This window comes from Phyllopteryx taeniolatus, chromosome 13 (genome assembly GCF_024500385.1).
Source record: "Phyllopteryx taeniolatus isolate TA_2022b chromosome 13, UOR_Ptae_1.2, whole genome shotgun sequence".
NCBI lineage: Eukaryota > Metazoa > Chordata > Actinopteri > Syngnathiformes > Syngnathidae > Phyllopteryx > Phyllopteryx taeniolatus.
In genome coordinates, this window is record NC_084514.1 from 3,577,526 (window position 1) to 3,601,724 (window position 24,199).

At 42.5% G+C, this 24,199-nt stretch overlaps 2 protein-coding genes across 11 annotated transcripts in view; both read left to right on the plus strand.

Moving 5' to 3' along the window:
- eml1 (EMAP like 1) overlaps positions 1 to 7,436 on the plus strand; it is a 54,744-nt gene extending 47,308 nt beyond the window's left edge. For all 7 annotated transcript variants that reach the window (XM_061794502.1, XM_061794500.1, XM_061794501.1 and 4 more), the window contains 11 exons: positions 443 to 542; positions 830 to 981; positions 1,890 to 2,015; positions 2,106 to 2,237; positions 2,380 to 2,447; positions 2,544 to 2,632; positions 2,894 to 2,991; positions 3,087 to 3,174; positions 4,527 to 4,622; positions 4,703 to 4,833; positions 5,444 to 7,436. In XM_061794502.1, coding sequence (XP_061650486.1) covers positions 443 to 542; positions 830 to 981; positions 1,890 to 2,015; positions 2,106 to 2,237; positions 2,380 to 2,447; positions 2,544 to 2,632; positions 2,894 to 2,991; positions 3,087 to 3,174; positions 4,527 to 4,622; positions 4,703 to 4,833; positions 5,444 to 5,569 — 1,206 coding nt within the window. In that variant the 3' untranslated portion in view covers positions 5,570 to 7,436. The remainder of the gene's footprint in view (positions 1 to 442; positions 543 to 829; positions 982 to 1,889; positions 2,016 to 2,105; positions 2,238 to 2,379; positions 2,448 to 2,543; positions 2,633 to 2,893; positions 2,992 to 3,086; positions 3,175 to 4,526; positions 4,623 to 4,702; positions 4,834 to 5,443) is intronic.
- Positions 7,437 to 8,575: 1,139 nt separating this feature from the next.
- evla (Enah/Vasp-like a) overlaps positions 8,576 to 24,199 on the plus strand; it is a 48,090-nt gene continuing 32,466 nt past the window's right edge. Inside the window, exon 1 of one of the 4 annotated variants that reach the window (XM_061794557.1) lies at positions 8,576 to 8,988. Coding sequence is in view for 2 of the 4 variants with exons in the window: in XM_061794555.1 (XP_061650539.1) it covers positions 17,924 to 17,946 (23 nt within the window). In the remaining 2 variants the exon portion in view is untranslated. Of the gene's footprint in view, positions 8,989 to 9,192; positions 9,814 to 17,716; positions 17,947 to 24,199 lie in introns of those variants that run through there. The other 3 variants (XM_061794556.1, XM_061794555.1, XM_061794559.1) reach the window with 3 other exon arrangements.

Genomic DNA, 24,199 nt, shown 5'->3' on the forward strand with positions numbered 1-24,199 from the left:
AAAACAGTTTATCAGTCAAATTAATTTTAAAATATTACCCTTTAAAAGGGCTTGCACATTTATTTATTTTTGTTAAAATGCACTCAACATGCACCTGTACATACACATGTGGCAAAGACTCCATAAATTCTTCCTATAACAACCCAGGCTAAACGTATCTCCAGCACAGAATTCAAAGCTTGTCTCTCATTCGAGATGTATCACTTCAGTATAGTGCAGCAACAATGTACTACTTTCCTATTAAGCAGAGCTTCGGTGCCATCTTGTTGCATCTTGGAGCATTTCAGAGTGAAAGCACGAAAAAAGGGAATAGGTGACTTTTTCAGCTAATAGCTGAGGATAGGTTCCACAGAAAAAAAAACATGAACAGTGGACAATCATAACTATGCCGTAGTTTAGTATAATTTAAATCAGGACATGCTTATTTGTTTGTGTTTTACAGAAACAGGAGAAGCCCAAGTTCGTTTTATGTGTGACCTTTGCAGAAAATGGAGATACCATCACTGGAGACTCAAGTGGGAACATCTTGGTGTGGGGGAAAGGTATATAACACTTTTAGATTTATGTGGTTGTGTGCAGGCTTCCAGGAAATCCAGTTGGTCAATATATTTATCATTCTAAACATTTTATTTGCTGAAAAGTTGCCTATTTGTAAAAGAACAGGGTCATCCTAGGGACGTTACGAAGAAGAGACCTTCCCACTTAATCTCTCACTGATCCACTCTATTGACCTGCCTGACTGTTGGCCATTTACTAACCCGCCTCCAGCAGGCCGACTTTCTCTGGGCTAAAAGCCTCTCGTCCATCTTACCCTGTCTCTGTCACGCAGGCACTAATCGCATCAGCCACGTCATCCACGGAGCTCACGAGGGCAGCATCTTTGCCCTGTGCATGCTGAGGAACGGCACTCTGGTGTCTGGAGGCAAAGACTGCCGCCTCATCTCTTGGGACAGCGGCTACCAGCAAATCCAAGCAGTGGAGGTGAGAAGTGGACCTGTATGAATGTAAACACAGTCATATCGTATATGTGTCTATAAATGTATGTGGAAATAGACAGTCGAGAAAAATGCACACCAATAAATTGATGCCCCCCCTACATTTTTTTATAATTACATTTATCAATAATAGAATAATTTAAGCCATAAATACACCACAAACAATAATTCCAAAACAGTTTGATATTGGTTCAAATTCATCTGACAACATTACCCTTAAAAAGACATGGCTTATAAATGTTTTAATTTGGGGAAAAAATGCACCTTACGTGCGGGTGTCATGTACACGAACATACGGCGAAACTTTCAGTAACTTCCACTAACAACCCAGGCTAAACTTAGTTATTCTGAGCCATACAAAACTTGTCTCTCACTTGAGATGCATCATTTCAGCATTCCTTGGACCAATGACTGCACTACTTAACCTATTTAGACAGGCCATTACACAAACAACACAAATAGTTGTTTTTTTTCAGTGAAAATCTTGGAATAGGTTACACGGAAAAATTAATAGGTGAGTTCCAAATAGTCCAGTGCAAATATGCATGGGATCACTTAACTTGATTATTCTGCTTCTATACATAAATGTAAAAAGTTTTGCTGTTGAGCATCTAATTTTTGGACTAAGAGAGCTATCTGAATGCTGTGATAATAAATGTGTGTGTGTGTGTGTGTGTGTGTGTGTGTGTGTGCGTGCGTGCGTGTGAATAACTATGCTGCTTACTTTGCAAGAAGCCGCACTCCTGCCTGCAGCAGGTTTCGCACTTCATAAATAAAACAGATTATGTCTTGCTACTGAGCAAGATAGTACTTTGCAGTAAAAATCGAATGTGACTGATGACAATCCAAATAAACAGAGCGCGTACATGGTTTGTTTTAACGCCTTGGTCGCAGGTGCCTGATTTGTTTGGTCCCATCCGGACTGTAGCAGAAGGCAGAGGGGACACCGTTCTCATCGGAACCACAAAAAACTTTGTTTTGCAAGGCAGCTTAGACGGAGAGTTTGTTCCCATTACTCAGGTTAGTCACTTTTCCACTCTTAACATTTCTGCCTAAGAGAAGGCACCGCAAAATGTCAAATCTCTGTTCTTTCATTTGTTCTGGTTTTAGGGTCATACTGATGAGTTGTGGGGTCTGGCTGTGCATCCCTGTAAGGCCCATTTTCTCACCTGTGGCTATGACAGGCATGTCTGCCTGTGGGATTCCAGTTCACATCAGCTCGTCTGGAGTAAAAATATGGACGTAAGTCAAGTCAACACTGCCCCTTAGAGGCCATAAATAGATTTACATCTAATAGATCTAAATTGAATGTCTCGTTGGTGCTGTTTCAGTTTTTATTTTGACATTTTTTTCACTGATGTTAAACTTTAAACAATACTTACAGGACACTGCCCAGTCAGCAGCCTTCCACCCGTCTGGAGCTGTTGTTGCGATAGGAAGCCAGATTGGAAGGTGGGTAGGGAAAACCCTCCTTGACAGAGACACCGTGTTAAATAGTTGATGGTACACAGATAAATCTGTTTTTCTTTTGTGTGGTTGGCCCTGCAGGTGGCTGGTACTGGACACCGACTCAAAGGATTTAGTCACAGTGCACACAGATGGGAATGAGCAGCTTTCTGTTATGAGCTTTGGCCCAGGTTTGCACTTTTTACATCGCTGTTATGCCAAAATATTTGCCATTTGTAATAGTGTATGTTGTTAACAGGAATCCCTTTTCATGAGTTTATTACAATTTATACCCAAAATAATTGATGATAATTGATAATTGATGCACTGTAATTACTGTCATTTTTGCTTATTTTTTGGTGTAATTCCCTGCTAAATGTATACGACAGCATTTTGTTGACAGCAATGTTGGTTACATTTTCACCTTGTTTACCTTTTGAAAACTGTTTTAGATGGCAACTTCCTGGCCATCGGCTCTCATGACAGCTACATCTACGTCTACGCCGTGGCAGAAAACGGCAGGAAGTACAGCAGAGTGGGGAAGTGCTCAGTGAGTGCCTCCATGTTATTACTTTGTATTCAAATTCGAAGTCAGATATAGCGTAGGAATTGTATTTGTATTTTTTAATTGAAATCTTTTTCCAGGGTCACTCCAGTTTCATCACCCACCTGGACTGGTCAGTGGACTCCCAGTATCTGGTGTCTAACTCAGGAGACTACGAGATACTGTACTGTAAGTGCATCATCATGCAAGTGTCTACATGTTGACCAAAGATTTTACTCATAGTCTAACACAGGGGTTATCAAACCTTTTTGGGTTTCGAGGGACCCATTCCAGCAGAGAAAGTTTTCCAATTACCTCCTAAATATTCAGGACCTGTTGAAAGGAAAGGAACTTAACCAAATCAAACTTATATAAATGTAATATTTATCCTTAATCACTAGCTAGAAATGTTGCGCACATATTTATGTGAAGACAGGTCACAGTAATATCAGAGCTTTGATTTGGCCCAAAGCTAAAGTAAGGAGGTGCAATTGGTTCATTATGTTTTCTTTTATTGGTGTCACCATATGTAGGTATGCACTTTTTTAAATGATACGATAAAATTGTTTTGTGGACCCCTGTGGTCCGGGGACTTGCGGGCACTGGTCTAAGGGACCATGCGCATGCATTTACATTTAAAGAAGGAGAACGAGACACACTAAATCTACAGCCACTGCTTGATTTTTATAAGGAGGATCCTGGTGTTAGTGTTGATTGTTCTGTGCACTTGTGATTATTATTCTGGAGATCAGTGATTCTCAAGTGGTGGGTCGGGATCCAAATGTGGGTCGCGGACCTGTTTTGAGTGTGTCGTGAACAGCTCGTAAAAAAATATATTGATCATACTTCTGAATGTTTTTGGGTTTTTTTTTTTCACCCTTCCAGTAAAGTACAGAGCCATACCAAGATCTCACATGGAACATATTAGATAAGTGACAGGAAATAATTACACACTTGTTTACTTCATAAACAAATGAACATCCAGACAAACAGTATGCTTTTGGTGGTACGTCAAACGAATTGGCAATGGCTATTTTTAAACAAAACAATGCTTTACTGTCCTTGACTTTTGTAAAAGTGGGTCATGACTGCAACAATAGGAAAATACGGGTCCCAGGGTGACCACAGTTTAGAATCACTGCTGTAGATTATATGGCCACAAGTCTTGAGACACACCTTCTTTTCACTTCATTAAAAATATTGCTGGTTGAACTTTCCTATATGTTCCCCCCAAATCTTAATTCTCCATCTTACTAAGACATATCGAACCAATCTACGGTATGATTCCAACTTTATGGAAACACATTTGCACAGACACCCAGAGCACAAAGCATGGTCCAGCATGCTTTGCAGAGTTTGGTGTGGAAGAACTTGAGTGGTAGAAGCTGTTCTCCAGTAGCTGCAAAGGGAAAATAACTCCATCTTTTCAATTCTTCTTCCTGAAGATGCCATTGCCAAAAAACTGTCCCAGCAGAAGTACCTGCAGACAAAAAGACTGGATAACGGTGTGTGTGTGTGTGTGTGTGTGTGTGTGTTTGCAGGGATCCCCTCCGTGTGCAAACAGGTGGTCAGCATGGAGACCATTAGAGATATTGAATGGGCCACTCACTCCTGCACTCTTGGCTTTCAGGTTTTCGGTGGGTTTCTTTTTCTCTAGCTCTCTTCTTCCCTTATTGTTAGGGAGTAAGTTAGTGTTAATATATTACCTTTCCGTCAGGCATGTGGTCCGATGGCTCAGACGGCACCGACATCAATGCTGGCAGCAGGTCCAATGATAAGAGCCTGCTTGCTACCGGGGATGACTTTGGGAAGGTCCACCTCTTCTCCTTCCCCTGTTCTCAGTTCAGGGTAATGTTCTGCACTCTGATATGTTAACGCTTCAGTGGTGGGAGATAATGAAATACTGCTACTTAGTTACTGTACTTGAAGACCCTGTAAAATGAATTCAAAGATTTGTTTCTAAATACATTACAGGTTTGAAGATAATTGCTGAAAATGTACGCAAAGATTGAGAGCTATGTAGTACTGCATTGTGGCGATGTAGCATTCAACTGTTTTTCACCATTTTTGTTTCAGTGATGTATTTGACATAGGAAAGATCCTAGACAAAGTAGGAGAGATTTAGTAGTGGTATTTGATTGACAGTTTTTACAGTAGAACATGGCTTGGTTTTAGCGCATTCAGCGGACACGCCCACAGAGAGCTGAGAGCAGAGAGAATGGCTTGATTTTTCACGATTCTGAAGCCTTACTTTATATACTTCACTTTACAGGGAATTTATTTCAGGTATTTACACTTCCGTTATGTTCTACCCGTTACCTTGTCCAAATACACTTGATACTTTTTTTCTGGAGCGTAAAAAAAGGTGTAAATAGGGACAAATAAAGCGAACTTATTTGATAGCTTGATTGAAATTGTGGCTAATTTGAAAACATCTTGGCTATGTTGATCATTTCAGGCTCCCAGCCATGTTTACGGTGGCCACAGCAGCCACGTGACCAACGTGACCTTCCTGTGTAACGACAGCTGCCTGGTGTCGACCGGAGGGAAGGACATGAGTGTGATGCAATGGAGGATAGTCTGAGCGGCAAGACTTGGAAAACATGAACTTTGCTCTGCAGCTGGTCACTCCAGGCAGAAGCAAAACCCAACTGCACTACGACGGAACCAAGTGAAATGCCTAAAAATGTGGATCTGAACTGAGGTGAATTAACAAAGGCTTTTCTTTGCGGGTCTGCTTTCAGGTCCCTGATCAAATGAACTGGTGAGGTGTGATGTGTTGCTTAGTGTTTCTCCCTTTTTTTCTTCTTCATTCAATCACACTACATGTAAAATCCCTCCAACATACTGTAGCGCAGTGTTTCCCAACCTTAACTGAGCCATGGCACATATTTTACATTCGAAAAAATCTCACAGCACACTCACTACCAAACAAAAATGTCACAAATAGTGTCCGCACAGGATAATATATTGTATCATCTGCCATCTACAGGAAGAGCGATTAATTGTTCTGGCTGTAACTACACATTGTTGGCGTGGATAGAGGAACAAGCATACATTATTTGCAGTAAATAATGTTGTACCAATGAAGTGAAATTGGATAATTTTCCACAGCACACTTGATGACCTCAACCGGCACACTTTTTGGAAAACACTGCTGTAGTCCACTCACATGAGATGCAGAATCCAAATTTAAAAAGAACCAAAGGCTCTTTATGACACAATGTGTGCAATTTTGCACTCTCCTGTCACAGCTTAAGGACTGAACTTTTTTTTATTTTTGACTGACATTACACTAATCAAGCGAAAGGCAGAGTATTGGAAGGAAAACTTTGCATGGAAAGTTTTTTTTTGTATTCGTTTATTTTCTATTGTATTAAACCACTCAGGAAACCCCCTGGCAAAGTACAACCCTTCTCATGACAACACCAGATAAATTACACACATCCCCTTAACAACGAAATTCCTTTTTAACTATCAGGGGGCACTTTTCAATCGTCAAAGGGCCATCGATCAAACAATTATTTTATGAGCTTTTGTGGGTTAAATGTCTGTGGGCTTTTTATAACAGTTCTTCTGAGGCTATATTTATTTTGAGAATTGCATGGCGGCCTCATTCACACGCTCTTGCGGGGTCGTAGGTTCCCCACCCCCTAGCGTAAACACATCTTGCTAAGTTGCACTTGATTTATATGTATGAATTTACAAACTGTGTATTCTAGATATTTAACTCAGAAGACATTAACACCTCAAATACAAACATTAACCGGTGAGTTGTTTGTGCTTCCAAATGTCCAAAAAGACACCTTATAAAAAAAAAAAAGAAAACATTTCTTTATATAAAAGGAAAAAAGAGGCTTGTCTAATTTGAGGTGAAAATGGGTGAATTGAGGCTGTGTGTTTTTGTGTGTGTAAATGCCACCTGCAAGGGGAATCCATAACAAGCTTTTTGTTGGGTTCTTCAATGAACGGTATCTTTCTATTGCTGACTGCAGCCATTGAGTGGAAGGATGAGACCGTATCACTGTAACTGCCTGATGTGCTCCTCCATGGTGTGCGCTTGGTCAAGGCAACAAATCTTTAATTAAACTTAGTTGTTGTTGTTGGTGGGCTTTTTTTTTTTTGTAATTCTATAATAGATGAAAAGACTCATTCAGTCTATTAAGAGAGGGACAGCATATTGAGGCTTAATTGAGCTTTCCAGGAACCAGTAATGTTTTCTTTCCACCCTGTGATCTGTGAATCATCTACTGTGCTGTGCAGGTACATTTCACACTCAAAACATTGCTTTGGTTTGGAGTCAAAAGGATATCGCTTTGATAAGGCGCATGCTGTAAACTGGAATTTGTCTTCCCATGATGCACCTGGACCCGCAATTACCACGAAACATTTAACATTTGTCTGCCAGATAAAACCAAATAAAACTCCCAGGATTTTGTGTCCAAACTGAACGCCTTTGACTCATGTTTGTTTAAAACATCACTTAATGTCTGTAATCGTTTGCGTATACAGTGAACCTTTGCTACTGGCGCGGGAGTGGGACCGAGCCCCGCCACAAATAGCGAAAAAAAAACTTGAGTAGTTAATACCCGCAGTCTATACTGTATTGTAATTGCCTATAGATGCCACAAACGAGCAACAAAGGACTAGTTTCGTCTAAATGCACCAAGATGCCACCTAATGGTTCTAAATCAATACTGTTATTGCTTTGGTTTGAGTACTAAAACGGCGGATAGGTGAGTTTTTCAGCAAATAACTAAACTAAACCAAATAAAAAAAAATCCACGACTAGGCAAATTTTGAAAGCCAACCTCGCCTTCCTCTACTGGAATCTTGCATCACTCTGCTGTTTGCTGCTGTTACTCCGCTAAAATGATGCCTCAGAAGGAATAGGGGATTTGGGTGGAATTTATCTTAGACTCTGCTGCAGAAACCTGTGCACCACAAGCAGATCACATGGAGGGAAGCAAGGAGAGATGTCAGAATGAAATAATGCTGCACCTTCTTGATCTGGGAGGGGATGCCTTGCTCAAGGGTGTCTCAATAGCAGCCAGGAAGCAGACAAGAATCTCTTCAACAACTAGCTGCAATTTTGGCCACAGCGGGACTTAAACTGTCACATTCCGGTCCTTATAAATCAGCTGTAGGTTTGAGAGAGACACTATTTTGTGCGCAGACTAGGTGTCTTTAATATAGCTGTATCAAAAGGTTACAAGGTACTTTTATTGTCAATTCTTCAATATGCGTCACATACAGAGCATTGAAATTACGGAACTCAAGGGCCTGCGGTGCTACAAAAGACGCTAAATAAACTATAGTATATAGAGTATAAAAAGTATTCATTGAATGTGCAAATATCAAAGGTCAGGTGATGTGTGCAAAATAGTCATGGTCAGAGAACCAAGCCAAATAAGACATTTATAAATTAGATGAGAAAACCCCAATGCAGTGCAGTCATCAGTCAGCGGGCTGAAAACGAGGGGGCTCAACACACAACCTTGAAGGGCACCCGTGTTCAGAGTGATGGTGCTGGACGTGTTGCTGCCGACCTGTGCTCCCTGCGCTCTCTCTGTCAGAAAGTCCAGCTGCCAGTTGCACAGCAGATCAGTTGTTTAGGGATGATGGTATTGAATGCTGAGCTGAAGTCTATGAACAGCATATTCTGGCATATGAGTCCCAGAGTCCAGGTGTGGGATTGCAGAGTGGAGGGTGGTGGCGACTGCGTCATCGGTTGACCAGTTGGACCGATATGCAAACTGGAAGGGGTCCAAGGAGGAGGGGAGGGAGGACTTGACGTGGTGCATGACTAGCCGCTTGAAGGACTTCATCAGGATGGGAGTGAGCGCTACCGGACGCTAGTCATTGAGGCAGGAGGTAGACCAGCTCTTCTTCGGAACCGGGCTTTGAAGCACGTGGGGACAACACTCTGACTCAAGGAGGTGTTGAAGATGTCCGTGAAGACATCTGTGAATTCAGCTGTACAGTCCCTGAGAACACGACCAGGTAATGTTTTCCGGGCCCAGGGCTTTCGTGAGGTGATCCTATCGAGAGATCTTTTCATGCCGTCCCAGGTCAGTGGTAGCAATTGGTCACCAGGAGGGGGTGGAGTCTTGTGTGCAGGGGTGCTCTCTCTCTCTCTCTCTCTCTCTCGCTCTCTCTCTCTCTCTCTCTCTCTCGCTCTAATTTTATGGCAATTGAATCTGTACTTCTGCTTTTCGTTTTCACACAACTAGCTGTACTTAAGTACAGAGTACTTTGGCCTCATGTTAGGTTTGACAGAAATGGCGAATGGCTAATATGCGGGGGTTGACTGTCATACCCCACTGCACGGCTTTCTATGGGGCGGGCTCAATGCCTGCCTGCAGTTGTGGGTCTTCGCCACCGGCGGGCACCATGGAGCCGACTCCTCCGCACGCCGCATTGTAACCTCGTCAAAGCTCTCCGCCTCGCTCTTCGGACCAACCAACAGCACTCCGAATGGGAAGAAAATATGGCGTGAAGGAGGAGGGTGCCGCTGACGACCACTGTTACCCGCCCGGTAGCTCGCTTCCAATTGAATAGAGGGAGAAGAGAAGACAAAGAAAACATGGATGTAGCGACACGCCGCGGCGCGCGTGTGCAGCCGAGACGCCGGAGCACAAAGCGGATGGGAGAGACAGCCTGAGCCGCAGCACGCCTCATCACATAGCCCCTTCAAAAACACGCCTTTTACAGGTCTACGAGGCTTCTTTGACTCCTTATATTGTTGTTTAAAAAAAATAAACGGAAAAGCACGTCCATTGGCTTCCTCGTCGTCGTCGTCGTGTGAAGAAAAGACGGCGACATGAGGTAAGCTAATCCCACGCGCCCTATTTGACGCGTCATGACAGATGTACACTGACTCCACATCTACATTGTCACGCTTAACATCAAATATTTTGTGAGAACAAGCCCGTGGGATGGATTGCTTTATCAACATTAACGAACTACAGCATCTCGTGCCGTGATGAATTGGGGGGGGGGGGTCTGTCTTCCATCTCTTCAATCTATTTTGGCTGTTTCCTCTCTTTTAGTAGCCTTCTATTGTCACGGTGGGGCCCCGCCCCGATTGTTACAGGTACAGCTTTAAAAGCTTATAGTTGTCATGGCAACGGCAGCATCATTGACTATGCACCAGGTGGTACGGTGGTATCTGCAGGGGAGTGAGAAGCACGCATGCAGTAAAGAAGACCAAGAACAAGATGAACGAGGAGGAGGCGGTGTTTATTCTGGTGGTTGCCAGGCAGGTTAAGCAGCCCCCCAACCCCCCTTGCTTTTTTCCTTCCCGATGACACACACTTACCTAAACTCATCTCCTCGTCTGCCTCCATCAATCCATAGTCTATATTTGAGCAAATGCTTAGTGCTCAGCAGCCGCTTGCTCGCTTACGTTGGTATGCAGACTGAAGCAGGAGGCCCAAAACCTCCAGCCCAAGTCCCTGGGCCTTCTATTTACAGTATGTGAGCCTCCCGCCTGAAGTTTGACTCATGTGCTGTTGGTCTCTGTACATCAGAGGTGGCCAAAGTACTCACACTCGGTACTTAAGTAGAAGTACAGAGACTTGTGTAAAAATAAGATGGTGGTAAAAGTAGAAGTACTTGCTCAACACTGGAAGTAAAAGGGGAAAAAATATAATACAGGCTCTGAAATGTACTGTTCAAAAGTACAAATCTTACTCTGATTGACAAAACTCATGTTGGTAACAGCACAGTGAAAACAATACTTCTCTGCAGAGGTGGGTCTTACTCCAGTAAGAGGACTGTTTCTTTCGAATAATACCTCAATGAGTTATGCAAGCCGGCACGGCGACCGACTGGTTAGCAAATCTGCCTCACAGTTCTGAGGAGCCGGGTTCAAATCCAGCCTCACCTGTGTGGAGTTTGCATGTTCTCCCCATGCCTGTGTGGGTTTTCTCCGGGTACTCCGGTTTCCTCCCACATCCGAAAAACATGCATAGTAGGTTAATTGAAGACTCTAAATTGTCCATAGGGGTGAATGTGAGTGCCAATGTTTGTTTGTCTATACAGTATGTGCCCTGCGATCGGCTGGCAACCATTTCAGGTGGTACCCTGCCTCTCGCCCAAAGATAGCTGGGATAGATTCCCGCATGACCACAACCCTAGTGAAGATAAGTGGTACGGAAGATGAATGATTGAATGACTTATGTTAAAGTAAAAAGTAGTCCTCCAAGCCCAAATAAGTACTTGAATAAGTAGTCAGTGAAAATACGGAAAAAAACGAGAATATGAAAATTCATATATTGCCCAATGACCCATCCATTTTCTATCCCAGCTATCAGCGGGCAGGAGGCGGGGTACACCCTGAAGTGGTTGCCAGCCAATCGCAGGGCACACAAACAACCATTCGCACTCACGTTCACACCTACGGGTAATTTAAAAATAAGGGCGGCACGGTGATCGACTCGTTAGAGACGTCTGCCTCGCAGTTCTGAGGACCGGGGTTCAATCCCTGGCCCCACCTGTGTGGAGTTTCCATGTTCTCCCTGTGCCTGCGTGGGTTTTCTCCGGGCACTCCGGTTTCCTCCCACATCCCAAAAACATGCATTCATTGGAGACTCTAAATTGCCCATAGGTGTGAATGTGTGTGCGGATGGTTGTTTGTTTGTATGTGCCCTGCGATTGGCTGGCAACCAGTTCAGGGTGTACCCCGTCTCCTGCCCGATGATAGCTGGGATAGGCTCCAGCACGCCCGCGACCCTAGTGAGGAGAAGCGGCTCAGAAAATGGATGGATGGATGGATGGATGGATAACCAACTAAGCTAAATTCAGGCACAAGCAATGGTCTTAAATGAGCTTTCTTTGTTTACCCAAAGTTCGACAGGTGGGTTCACCCAAATAATGTTCAGTTCTGCCAACTTAAATGTTTATCTTTGGCAGGGGAAAAAAAGCATGTCTTATGTTGTCATTTTAAATGAAGAGCTAACTAGCATTGTCTAAAACAAAATGTTCCCATTGCGCTGCAAACATGACAGAAAAAAAATGCAAAATGAGCGCATGATAGCAACTGAAAAAAATGCACTGTATGTACTGTATGTGTTGTTTTTTTCCCTGAGTAGACAGAATTTTTGAACATCAGAAACTGGTCGTTTTTAGGCTGGTACAAAACAACACTTCACCACAAATCATTTTCGTAGCTGATAACATCAAACAACTCTCTTGGATAATGCCATGGGTAGCAAATATCTTCCTTCTTTGAATCTGTTGCATCATCGTTGTTAACCCTCCCTCGTTCACTGCTTTCCCCTTTTTGTTCTGCCTCATAAGACCCACAAGATCTCAATCAATCAATCAAGAGCTTAACCGCAGCTGACTTTACCTTTCTCGATTTGTCGTCTTTACCTAGTGTTGTCATGAGGTTGAAAAAAATAACTAAACAATTTTGACAAAGTACAAAATATACTGAAGAGATCTGTTTTCAATTGTAGGGAGTAAAAATAAAAGGGTCATCAGAAACTAAATGCTAAAGTAAAGTACAGATACATAAAATATCTACTTAAATACAGTAACAAAGTAGTTTGTTACTTCCTGTACTTTGTTACTAGCATATGAGCCGCCTGCTTGCTTATGCTGGTATGCAGAATAAGGTAGGGGCCCCAGAAACCTCGAGCCCAAGTCCTGTGCGTTCCACATATTTTTATGAGCCTCCTGCCTGTCGTTTGACTCCTGTGGGTGTCTGCAAATGCGCAGTGTGCACTTGACTACGTTACAGCTTCACGTTGAACATGGCAGCTCAAGTGTATGGCTTTTTTGATTGGTTTTACACTGCTCGGTTCAAGTGAGGCAGCATAGTGATTGAGTGGATAGTGCGTCCGCCTCTAAGTTCTGAGCGTCAAGGTTTGAATCCTGAGATTGAAACAAGCATGTTTTTGAAGAATTGTTCACTATCTTGTTGCAAAGTTTTCTGCCACCGTAGCTAGCGCGTGTAACTCGAATTTTTTGCTCACAACTCAAGACAACAACAAAAAAAATCAACCAAGCGAAAAACCTCTAAATCGGATCACTCGTCATTCAAGGTATTACTGATTGTCAGTTCATCTGAAGAACTTTTTTGTGTCTTAAAACCACAGTACAGTACAAAATTATATAACTAAATTAGAGCTGCAACTAAAGATTATTTTAATAATCTATTCATCTGTTGATTGTTTTTTTTAATTAATCGATGAATTGGATAAAAATACATTTTTAATTTGCATTTCTTGATTCAAAAACAGAACATTATTTCAAATTGGCAAAAATCGGTTTGGATAAAGGTACTGGTTTGATCATGTCAGAAAATAGGAAAAAATGTTGATCGTTGTTTTCCAAAGTTAAAGCAGATGTTTGCGAATGTTTTGTTTTGATTAAACACAAAGATAATCCGTCTGCTTTCGTGGAGGACTTCAGATATCTGAGAATGTTGCAACTAGGCTTCAATTCTGATGATTTGGACAATTTTAAAGTTAAACAAGGTCTAAATGATTAATCGATTATCAAAATAGTTGTTGATTACTTTGATAATAGATTAGCTTTCGTTTAAACGATTTATTGTTCCTCTAAAAATGAATGTAAAAAAGTTTGAAAATGTTTGATAAGTTTTTAAGTTGACCTACTTACCCCTCAACATTGCTGTGATTGTCTGGTACTTCTGTGAAAGTGCCATAATCACTGGTGCTAGGGAGGGGTGATATAATGGTGTGCAGCTGGTGGGAGACGGTCCTTGTGGTGGTGGTGGAGAGTCGAGAGTCGCTTTCATGAGCCGCAAGGTTAGCGTGCTTCCTTTTCCCACCTCCTTTATGACTGGATGCCATAGAGAAGGGCTTGACATGAAACAACTGTAAACTTTACCGAAATCATATTTGAGAAACTTATACACGACGAGCTCCTGAGTAAACAACAGCGGCACAAACCGGAAATATGGGAACCAGTCTCTGTCTGTTGATTGCACCAGTAAGCAACAGGAGCCAGTTCTGTAACTAAAAGACTTTGTCCACTACAAAGGGGGATTTTGAGTACCAACCGGACACTATTTTCTGTCCATTAAATCTGAAGTCCGTAAGGTTTACTTCTATAGACGGCAAACTAGTTGAGACTGAATCAACAGTGCCTCTGCTGGATGTGCCCAAGTAGTGCACATCATTTTGCCTCCACTGCTAGACAGAACTGTTTGGTGACGATGGTGACTCTCCCGACATCGGCACGTCGCACACCATAACAATTTAAGCCAGTAACAAATCGACATGGCTGCTTCCTTTGTAACATCGACGCAAGTGTTCGTGCACAAGAGTTATTTTTAGGCAGAGTGCTTTTTATTGTGCCGTGGCGCTTCTCTGTTCTTGTCAGACTGACTGCTTTCATTCGCTTGGCTACGTGCGTCTATATGTGTGTGATTGCGGTTGCGAAAAGGGCGCGAGAGGCTAAAATGCGAGGCGTCCGTCCTGTTCTGTTAATGCAGGCTGACCGCTGAGGTGACTCGCAGTAGGAAAAGGTAGAAGTGCCAGCGAGATGTAAAACACTGACTCATGAGTCTCTCCTCCGGATGCTGTGTCATCAACAGAGCCAACCTGCCCCAGTCCCCCCGTCTTTTCATTGACAAAGCTTCAATATTAGTTCAAGCTGGAACAGTTCCAACCAAATTCATTGGAATGCATTTAAAGTAAATTTCACTATTAAATGATGACGAACAGGGACTTTTTTTTATACGAAAAAAGTTTGGACCACCAATTGCTTTAATAAGCTACACACAAGAAAAGCAGTAAGTACTCTTTCTTATTTTTATGAATCCTTTTATGTTGTTATGAATGACACAAACATAACGTATCAGGATTCATTATACAATTTTACATCTCATGTAATTTACACGACATTAACTCTAGCACAGGGGTTCTCAAAATTGTTGGGGGCAGGGATCCCTTACGGAGGAGGTTTTTCCAAAGGCCACCTCATAATCATAACACCAATTAAACAAAACCTATATGTGCACCCCAAAATTATTTATTTTTTTGAAAAACATTTTAACCTAAATATTTATGACCTGTTTTACAGAAAGGAACATTTTAGATTTAGCCATCATCGCAAGCTATCATGCACTGCTTACACTAACAACATGACTAGTGAAGCTAGTTTACAAAAGCACACTTTGTGTTGCCAATTTAGTGATTTGGTTCTTATATTTAGCCACTTTTCCAAACACTCTTAGGGCCATTTTTCTAAAAAAAAAATAAATAAATAAAAAAAAAAAAAAACTTGTGATTTTAGTTTCCGCTAAGAAACAGACAACACGAGGAGAATCATTTTCATATTGTTTTCCGTTTGAAAAGAAAGGAGCCCGGTGGGAGGCAATCGCAGAGTCAGTAGTGTTGAACATTGCCAGAGACATGATGCCCATTTATACATTGCAAAAGCAGTGACTTATCCACAGGTTGGATTTTGCTGAGGTGGCCTTGCCTTACCGGTACAACTCTACATGGGGGGAAAAAAAATGCGAGATAGCTAGAAATGTTGCACAGATGCAGGGTTGCCAGTTTTATGTGATTAATCATTTTCATATCAGAGATTTTAATTTGCCCAAAGTTAAGGTTGGGAGAAGTAAGTGGATTAGTATGTTTGTTTTATTGACACACCAGCCCCCATATGCACTTTTTTTTTTAATGAGAAGACATAACTAGTAATAACTGAAAATTGTGTTGTGGACCCCCATGCTATGGTTCACAGACACCTGGGTTTCCCAGCAGATGCAAAAATGTTCATTAACACAATGGATCGGTTTCTTTAATCTACTTGTCACTTGTTTCTAGGCAGAATTCGTGGAGCAGAATCATCGCTCAAACTAGGGTCTGGTAGACAGACGCACACGAGGGAAATTACTGCAAAAACAGTTTATTTATTAAGTTTATCCTATACAGTTTAACAGTGTAAGAGACGGAATGACTACAGTAATGTATTGTAGGGTGGCCAATTTTGCAACAATTTCTCAAATATGTGCAGTTATGTGTGTTTCAGGCCTGTTCTGGCTTTGTTGTTTCAATCACCTTTACTATGATTACAAAAAAACAGCCTTTCAGATTTACATTACACTTTATAGTAGGATGGTATATGTGCTAAGGAAGATGTTCCATTTTGGTGGTAAAGGTGCAGACGCAGGCATTTATTACTATTATTATTATTATTATTATTAGTCAATATTACATCAGTGACACAGTCTACCCTCCAGAATTATAACCCTTCTGTTAGTATCGTCCATGAACAAGAACACAGCCTGCTGACTATCTAACAGATGTACAAACATTTATTCGTCACTCCACGATTTGTTTTCCCAATGTTAACAGTTCAGCCTTGGGCAATGAAGGTCTGGGACATTCTATATGGTCATTACGAAACGCAGACAAGAAATCTCGGACTTTTCTACTCAACTGCACATTATTTATATTTTAACTGTAAATCCCCTGGGCCACATTTTTGACCCATGTTTCTGACAATGATCTAATTGTGCATTCTAGTAATCTTATAGTGGACTCGATGGTTTGTAGTATCCGCACGTCATCTCGCCAGCAAAGAAGCTTAATTTTCTAAGTTTGCCTCAGACAGATGGACCCCTGCTGAACCTAAAGCCTGATAAAGCCACTAAACCACAAATGCTGCACCCTATTTTCTTTTATACAATTGCCTATTTTAATAGTTTAAACTATAACTATACCAGCAGCTATGATCCCAAAACACTTTTAATACATTTTCAAACTCTTTTTAAACCTTACACTTAAGAGTAAATGTCTTCCAGATTTTTTTTATTGAGAAAAAAAATGCACCGGAAGGGCACACGTAGATGCACATGCGGCGAAGACTCTCCGTAACTTTCACAAACAACCCTGGCTAAATTTAGCTCCTGAATTCACTTTACAGGGTCTTTAGCTGAGGCAGGTCCCGTCTGTTGTGGAAAATGAACATAAAAGCAGACCGGAATGACCATTTCAAGGATTATTGATCAGATGACAGTAATTTTTAAGGATGAACGTTAACATGTGTTAAATTGTAGTCAGTTTCTCAGCCAGAGAGAAAGCATGATTATGTTTTAATCTACTTGGATTTTTAGTCACCCCCTACAACAGTAGATATACCTTCCCAATCTAGTGAAATTCTGCTCAGGAGCTGCATCAAATAGTCAGCCTTACTTAGACTTGTTAAGTCGAGTTTATTTGTACAGCCCTTAATCACAAGAGTCTCAAAGGTCTTCTCAGGCTCACAGTTGACAAAGATCAGTGACATCCCCTGATCTAAACCCCCCAGTGGCTTCACTATTGAACAACACCAAAATATCCCCGCTTATTCAAGAAATGTTCGGGTTAAAAATATATATACATATTTTTTTCTATGCCGTTACAACGGGCGTCAATTATCTGTGGATTTTCGGCATTCGCGGTCAGGCCCGGTCCCAATCTCCAGTGTATTGAGATCGCCCATGCTGAGTGGTATCAAATGTGGCTTCCTTAAACCTGCAGATACCCTGTGCATGCTATAGAAAAGCAGTCGTGTGTGATCTAATGGATATAAGCTCTGTAGCTGTTCCGTGTATCTAGCATGTATGATTCCCTGGAGGCTGAAAGACAGCCTTCTTCTCAAACGAACGGAAGGAGGTGACTGGTCTTTGCCGGTCACATGTTCTCTCCCTCTCTCTCTTTCTCCCTCCCTCCAATTCTTTCTCTCTCTCTCTCTCTCTGTCTTGCATTCCCTTACTCTTGTTGCAATCATCCTTTGGCAGCATCTCAGGCTCACTCTACTCTTTGGAAGATGTGAAGAAGGGAAGGTTTGATGCCGGCAGCATGCGTGTCGCTCTCTCCTCTCAGATTAACACTTCAGCCTCTCCTCTGTAATCTCTTCCTTTACACCTCCCTCCATTATTTGCCTTAAAGACTGGACGGTTGGCAACATGTATTCCTTGGATGATTTCGGGTAGGACAACCTAATCTTTGCTTCAGTGTTTTGTTGGCGTGAGTGTGATAGAAGATGGCTTTGGAATGTTTCTGTTGGCTCCTCTTTCTTTAAACTGTGTGACCACAAAATGTTCCCTCACTCTCCAGCCTTGGATTGGAAAAGAAATCCTGCTTGTTTTCCTGCCTTTTTCTTTCCAATCTCACTCGACTGTGTTTCTTTTCTTCAGCCAAGCTCCATTTTGTTTTATTGGCTCATTCTTTTCCCTGAGTAGAATGACTTACCTCCGTCAGCTGTTTGGAGAGTCTCGCGGGATCTCTCCCATCTGAGTTGCATGCGAGTGTGAGAAAGTCAGGACAGGAAGAGCGGGATAGAGAGCGCTTAATCGCTCGGCGCCGGAATGAGCGGGCCTATCGGGAGCCAGATGACAGCGTGATAACGGGACCTTGGCAGATTACGATGTGATTGGTTGACGCTCAAAATACAGATGTGTGGGATGGCATGACATTATTCCCACTTCATGCTTGACTGCATGCACTCTAGTAATCTGCTGTCAAGTCTGGCAACATGTTCGTTTACACTGTGGCAACAACTGTCTCTTTTTTTAAATTAAAAAATAGAACCTTGGGGCTGTGTTACTACATAAACCAAACCAGGAGCAACAACATTTTCTCTAAAATGACTTTGACCAAGTGGTTAGCACGCCTGCCTCACACTTCTGAGGTTCGGGGCTTGAATCTCGGCTCAGGCCTTCCTGTGTGGAGTTTGCTTGCTTCATGTTTGTGTATGTTTTCTCTGGGTACTGTGGCCTCCTTCCACTTTCCAAAATCATGCACGTTAGGTTCATTGAAGACTAAATTGTCAATAGGTGGGAATGTGAGCTTGAATGATTGTTTGTCCATATTTGCCCTGTGATTGGCTGGTGAGCAGTCCAGGGTTTACCCCGTCTCTCACCCAAAGTTGGCTGGGATAGGTTCCAGCTCACCCGCAACCCTATTGAGGACAACCACTATGGAAAATGGATGGATGGACTTCGCATGAACTTTCCAATAGATGTTATCGTGGATGTATTTTCTTCCCCGAAAGGAAGCAGCCTATCTCTTTAAGGATCAGGATTAGTGTGCTGAGTGGAGAGTGAAGGAGACAAGGTGGGGGGGAGGGTTGCTTGTGTCTATATACACTGCATGTGTGCATAACAATCATCCAATGTGATATGAATGATTGCTTGTCAATATAAGGGTCAACATTCTGGGATGAGTCATTGTGTTTCCTTGTGTTTACTGTATGCCATTAAAGCAACCATTTGTAAGAATTTTACACACTCAACATTTGGACAGTGGTAATGAGAATAGTGTTGCTGTTCTTCCCAGAGTGACTTCGTCACACTACTGTATTAGCTCATATAGTGGTCAGGGGTGTTTATATCCTCAGCTGCAGAGAGCACCAGACGTTTATTGGTCTATATGTGCCCTGCGATTGACTCCGATTGTACTCCGCCTCTTGGCCAAAAGTCAGCTGGGACAGGCTCCAGCTCACCTGCAATATTGATAGAACCATGAGAGAAAAAATATACAACTTCCATCCGTCAATGGCAGCTCTCTTTCTTATCGTTTATCTGGACACTACTCCACTACTAATAAATCCACCCTTAAGACTTTTTGTCTAACTCTTTGCTAACTTGGTGTACCTCACCTCTCACCCAAAGTCAGCTGCTAACCCGTGACCCTAGGATAACCAGTATAGAAAATGTATGGATGGGAATAAAGGTGTTTTTGAGAAAAGGTGTTAATTTTTTCAAGTGGAAAATGCAAACTGTGAGTAATTAGGTCAGTAATTAAAGTGGAGACCACTGTTTGACAACTATTGTTGATTTTTGTTCACAACACTGCCTTTAAAGTAAATTGCTCTCTTTCCAACTATCAGGCATGCTGGAGCAGTCAGACGGATAAACATTAGTTTGGTATGACCGCTATGATTCAGATTTTTAGTTTATTTGGATATTTTAGACAGCAGCATGTGAAAGACAAGGTAGTGTATGAAGTTTTTCTGTTTGAACATATTTTTGTCATGCCCTGGTGTCTTAAGGGCAGACACAACAAACGGTCTTTTCCTATTCCTTGTTTCCTATTCTTTTAAAGTTGACCTGGTTTGTCCATTTGCAAAAGAATTTCCCTGAGCATAAATAACATACAGTATCTACCTAACCTGACAGTTTTTCAATAAACACTGTACTCCAAAATTTAACACTCATGGGGATGTGCAGGATGCTCCCTCAGGCAGTTTAGCTGTAATCATTTTGTAAAGGTGAGCAGGTGGTCCGTGTTTTCAGGGCACAACCTCATCGTAAAAGATGGAGCGTGTTCGCATTTAGCCGGTCTGCCACACAAATGTTCCCAAGGCCAGCTGGACCCCCTTTGGGCCAAAGATTAGCCATTAGCAACTTAGCGCTGAAAACTCCATTTTAAATTGTTTTGTCGCACATCAAAGCATGGCAGTTCCAGCAGCTAAAAATTTCACTGAATTGAGAAAGAGAAGAGAAAATAACAACACAAGACGCTACATTTAAAACAATAAAAGAAGTCAGGATCAGACTATTGAGAATGTCCCGCCTCTAGGTTTCAATCAGCCAATCATTACATTGCAAGTGGAAGACCTTAATTGAGTCAGAAAGGTAATCAATTACCACTGCATGTGCATGAACAATTAGCACACTGCCTCTCCTACCCTACAACTGACATCTGAGGTCGCCTGGACCTCAGATGTCAGCCAGTCAATAGGACCTTGTTTGGAATAGGCTTAATTGAAGGTCACTATGGCAACATGGATTGTTGATTGCGTGTAATTCATTGTTCATTAATCATGTCGTCAAGCAATTGAGACAAAATACTACAGATTTGCGACCAGCAGACCTGCTATTGATTCACTCTCAACTAATTTGTAAAGAAGACAGAGGAATAGATAGAGGAAGTTCAGCTGCAGCCACGTAGACCTCCACTTTGGCACTACTCCGTTTGGAAGCATTGTTCTGCTCCATATGACACTGGCATGGATACAGGAGTACAAATCATTCTGAGGTATTTTCACATTTGAGGTTGTACAACAAAATGTATTGCATCATTATTTGGCCATACAGCATCATATAGTATAAACCAACATATACAGTTTCACACCTAACACAGTTTTACTTTGTATTGTGACGTGTGTTGTGTTCTTATAATATAGACAATCTTCTTTTCCTTTCGGCTTGTCCCTTTAGGGGTCGCCACAGGACGTCATCCTTTTCCATGTAAGCCTATCTCCTTCATCCTCCTCTCGAACACCAACTGCACTCATGTCTTCCTTCATAAAATCCATCAACCTTCTCTTTGGTCTTCCTCTAGCTCTCTTGCCTGGCAGCTCCATCCTCATCTTCCTTCTACCAATATACTCATTATTTCTCCTCTGGATGTGTCCAAACCATCAAACTTTGTCTCGAAAACATCAAACCTTGGCTGTCCCTCTGATGAGCTCATTTCTAATTTTATCCAACCCGGTCACTCCGAGAGCGAACCTCAACATCTTCATTTCCGCCACCTCCAGCTCTGCTTCCTGTTCTCTCTTCAGTGCCACTGTCTCTAATCCGTACATCATGGCTGGCCTCAGCACTGTTTTATAAACTTTGCCCTTGATCCTAGCAGAGACTCTTCTGTCACATAACACACCTGACACCTTCCTCCACCCGGTCCGACCTGCTTGGATCCGTTTCTTCACTTCCTGACCACACTCACCATTGCTCTGGACGGTTGACCCCAAGTATTTAAAGTCCTCCACCCTCGCTATCTCTTCTCCCTGTAGCCTCACTCTTCCCCCACCACCCCTCTCATTCATGCACATATATTATGTCTTACTTTGGCTGATCTTCATTCCTCTGCTTTCCAGTGTATGCCTCCATCTTTCTAACTGTTCCTCCACCTGCTCCCTGCTTTCACTGCAGATCACAATGTCATCTGCAAACATCATGGTCCACGGGGATTCCAGTCTAACCTCATCTGTCAGCCTATCCATCACCACTGCAAACAGGAAGGGGCTCAGGGGTGATCCCTGATGCAGTCCCACCTCCACCTAAAATTCGTCTGTCACACCTACAGCGCCACCTCACCACTGTTTTGCTGCCCTCGTACATGTCTTGTATTATTCTATCATACTTCTCTGCCACTCCAGACTTCCGCATGCAGTACCACAGTTCCTCTCTGGGTACTCTGTCATAGGCTTTCTCTAGATCTACAAAGACACAATGTAGCTCCTGACCTTCTCTGTACTTTTCCATCAACATGCTCAAGGCAAATAATGCATTTCTAGGCATGAAACCATACTGTTGCTCGCAAATACTCACTTCTGTCCTGAGTCTAGCCTCCACTACTCTTTCCCATAACTTCATTGTTTGGCTCATGAACTTTATTCCTCTATAGTTCCCACAGCTTTGCACATCACCCCTGTTCTTAGAAATGGGCACCAGCACACTTTTCCTCCATTCCTCAGGCATCTTCTCACGTGCTTGAATTCTATTGAACTAGCTGGTCAAAAAATCCACAGCCACCTCTCCTAGATGCTTCCATACCTCCACAGGAATGTCATCAGGACCAACCGCCTTTCCATTTTCATCCTCTTTAGTGCCTTTCTAACTTCCCCTTTACTATGTCGCATCTCAATATATTCCTTTCGCCTCTCAGTGTCCCACTTCTTCAAAGCTAACCTTTTTCCTTGTATGATTTCCTGTACTGTGAGGTTCCACCTCCAAGTCTTCTTCTCTCCTTTCCTGCCAGAAGATACACCAAGTACTCTCCTGCCTGCCTCTCAGATCACCTTGGCTGCAGTGGTCTTCTGGAAGCTCCTCCTGTCCACCAAGAGCCTGTTTCACTTCTTCCCAAAAAGCTGCACAACACTTGTCCTGTCTCAGCTTCCACCACATGGTTCTCTGCTCTGCCTTTCCTTCCTAATCTTCCTCCCCAACACCAGAGTCATCTTACACACCACCATCCTATGCTGTCTAGCCACACTCTCCCCTACCACAACCTTACAGTCGGTAACCTCCTTCAGATTACATCGTCTGCACAAGATGTAATCCACCTGCGTGCTTCTACCTCCGCTCTTGTAGGTCACCCTATGTTCCTGCCTCTTCTGGAAAAAAGTGTTCACTACAGCCATTTGCATCCTTTTTGCAAAGTCTACCACCATCTGTCCCTCCAAGTTCCTTTCCTGGATGCCATACTTACCCATCACTTCTTCATCACCCCTATTTCGTTCACCAACATGTCCATTACAATCTGCACCAATCACGACTCTCTCTCTGTCTGCGATGCTCAGAACTACTTCGTCTAGCTCCTTCCAGAATTTCTCTTTCACCTCTAGGTCACATCCTACCTGTGGGGCATAGCCACTAATCACATTATACATAACACCCTCAATTTCAAGTTTCAGCTTCATCACTCGATCTGATACTCTTTTCACCTCTAAGCCATATCTTAGCCAACTCTTCTTTTAAAACAACCCCGACTCCATTTCTCTTCCCATCAACACCATGGTAAAATAATTTAAACCCTGGCCCTAAACTTCTAGCCTTACTGCCTTTCCACCTGGTCTCCTGGACACACAATATATCAACCTTTCTCCTAATCATCATGTCAACCAACTGCCGAGATTTTCCTGTCATAGTCCCAACATTCAAAGTCCCCACATTCAGTTCTAGGCTCTGTGCTTTCTTCTTCTCTTTCTCCCGAAGAACCCGCTTTCCACCTCTTTGACTTCGACCCACAGTAGCTGAATTTCCACTGGCGCCCTGCAGGTTGACGCCGCCGGTGGCGGACTTTGTTGACCCGGGCTACGACCGATCCAGTATGGAATTCTTTGGATGAACGCTCATATTTGTTTGCAAAGTTTTAAGCCGGATGCCCTTCCTGACGCAACCCTTTGCATTTATCCGGGCTTGGAACCGGCCTACAGTTTGTACTGGTTTTTGCTCACCATAGGGCTGCATTTTATAAAATAGACAATAATTGGACAAATTGTCTTTTCATTGGATGAGAAAAGTATTTCTGGTACAGAGGCATTAATTTCATCAAATGCAGATGGAGAAAGCATTTTTAGAATAATAGTAAAATTACAGGTATACTAGTGATGCACCGAAATGAAAACTTTTGGTCAAAACCAAAAAGGAAAAATGGGGAAGCCAAGGCACTGAAAAGATGAAACGCCGAAAGAAATAATTATGCCACTTATAAGTAAAACTGCATATATG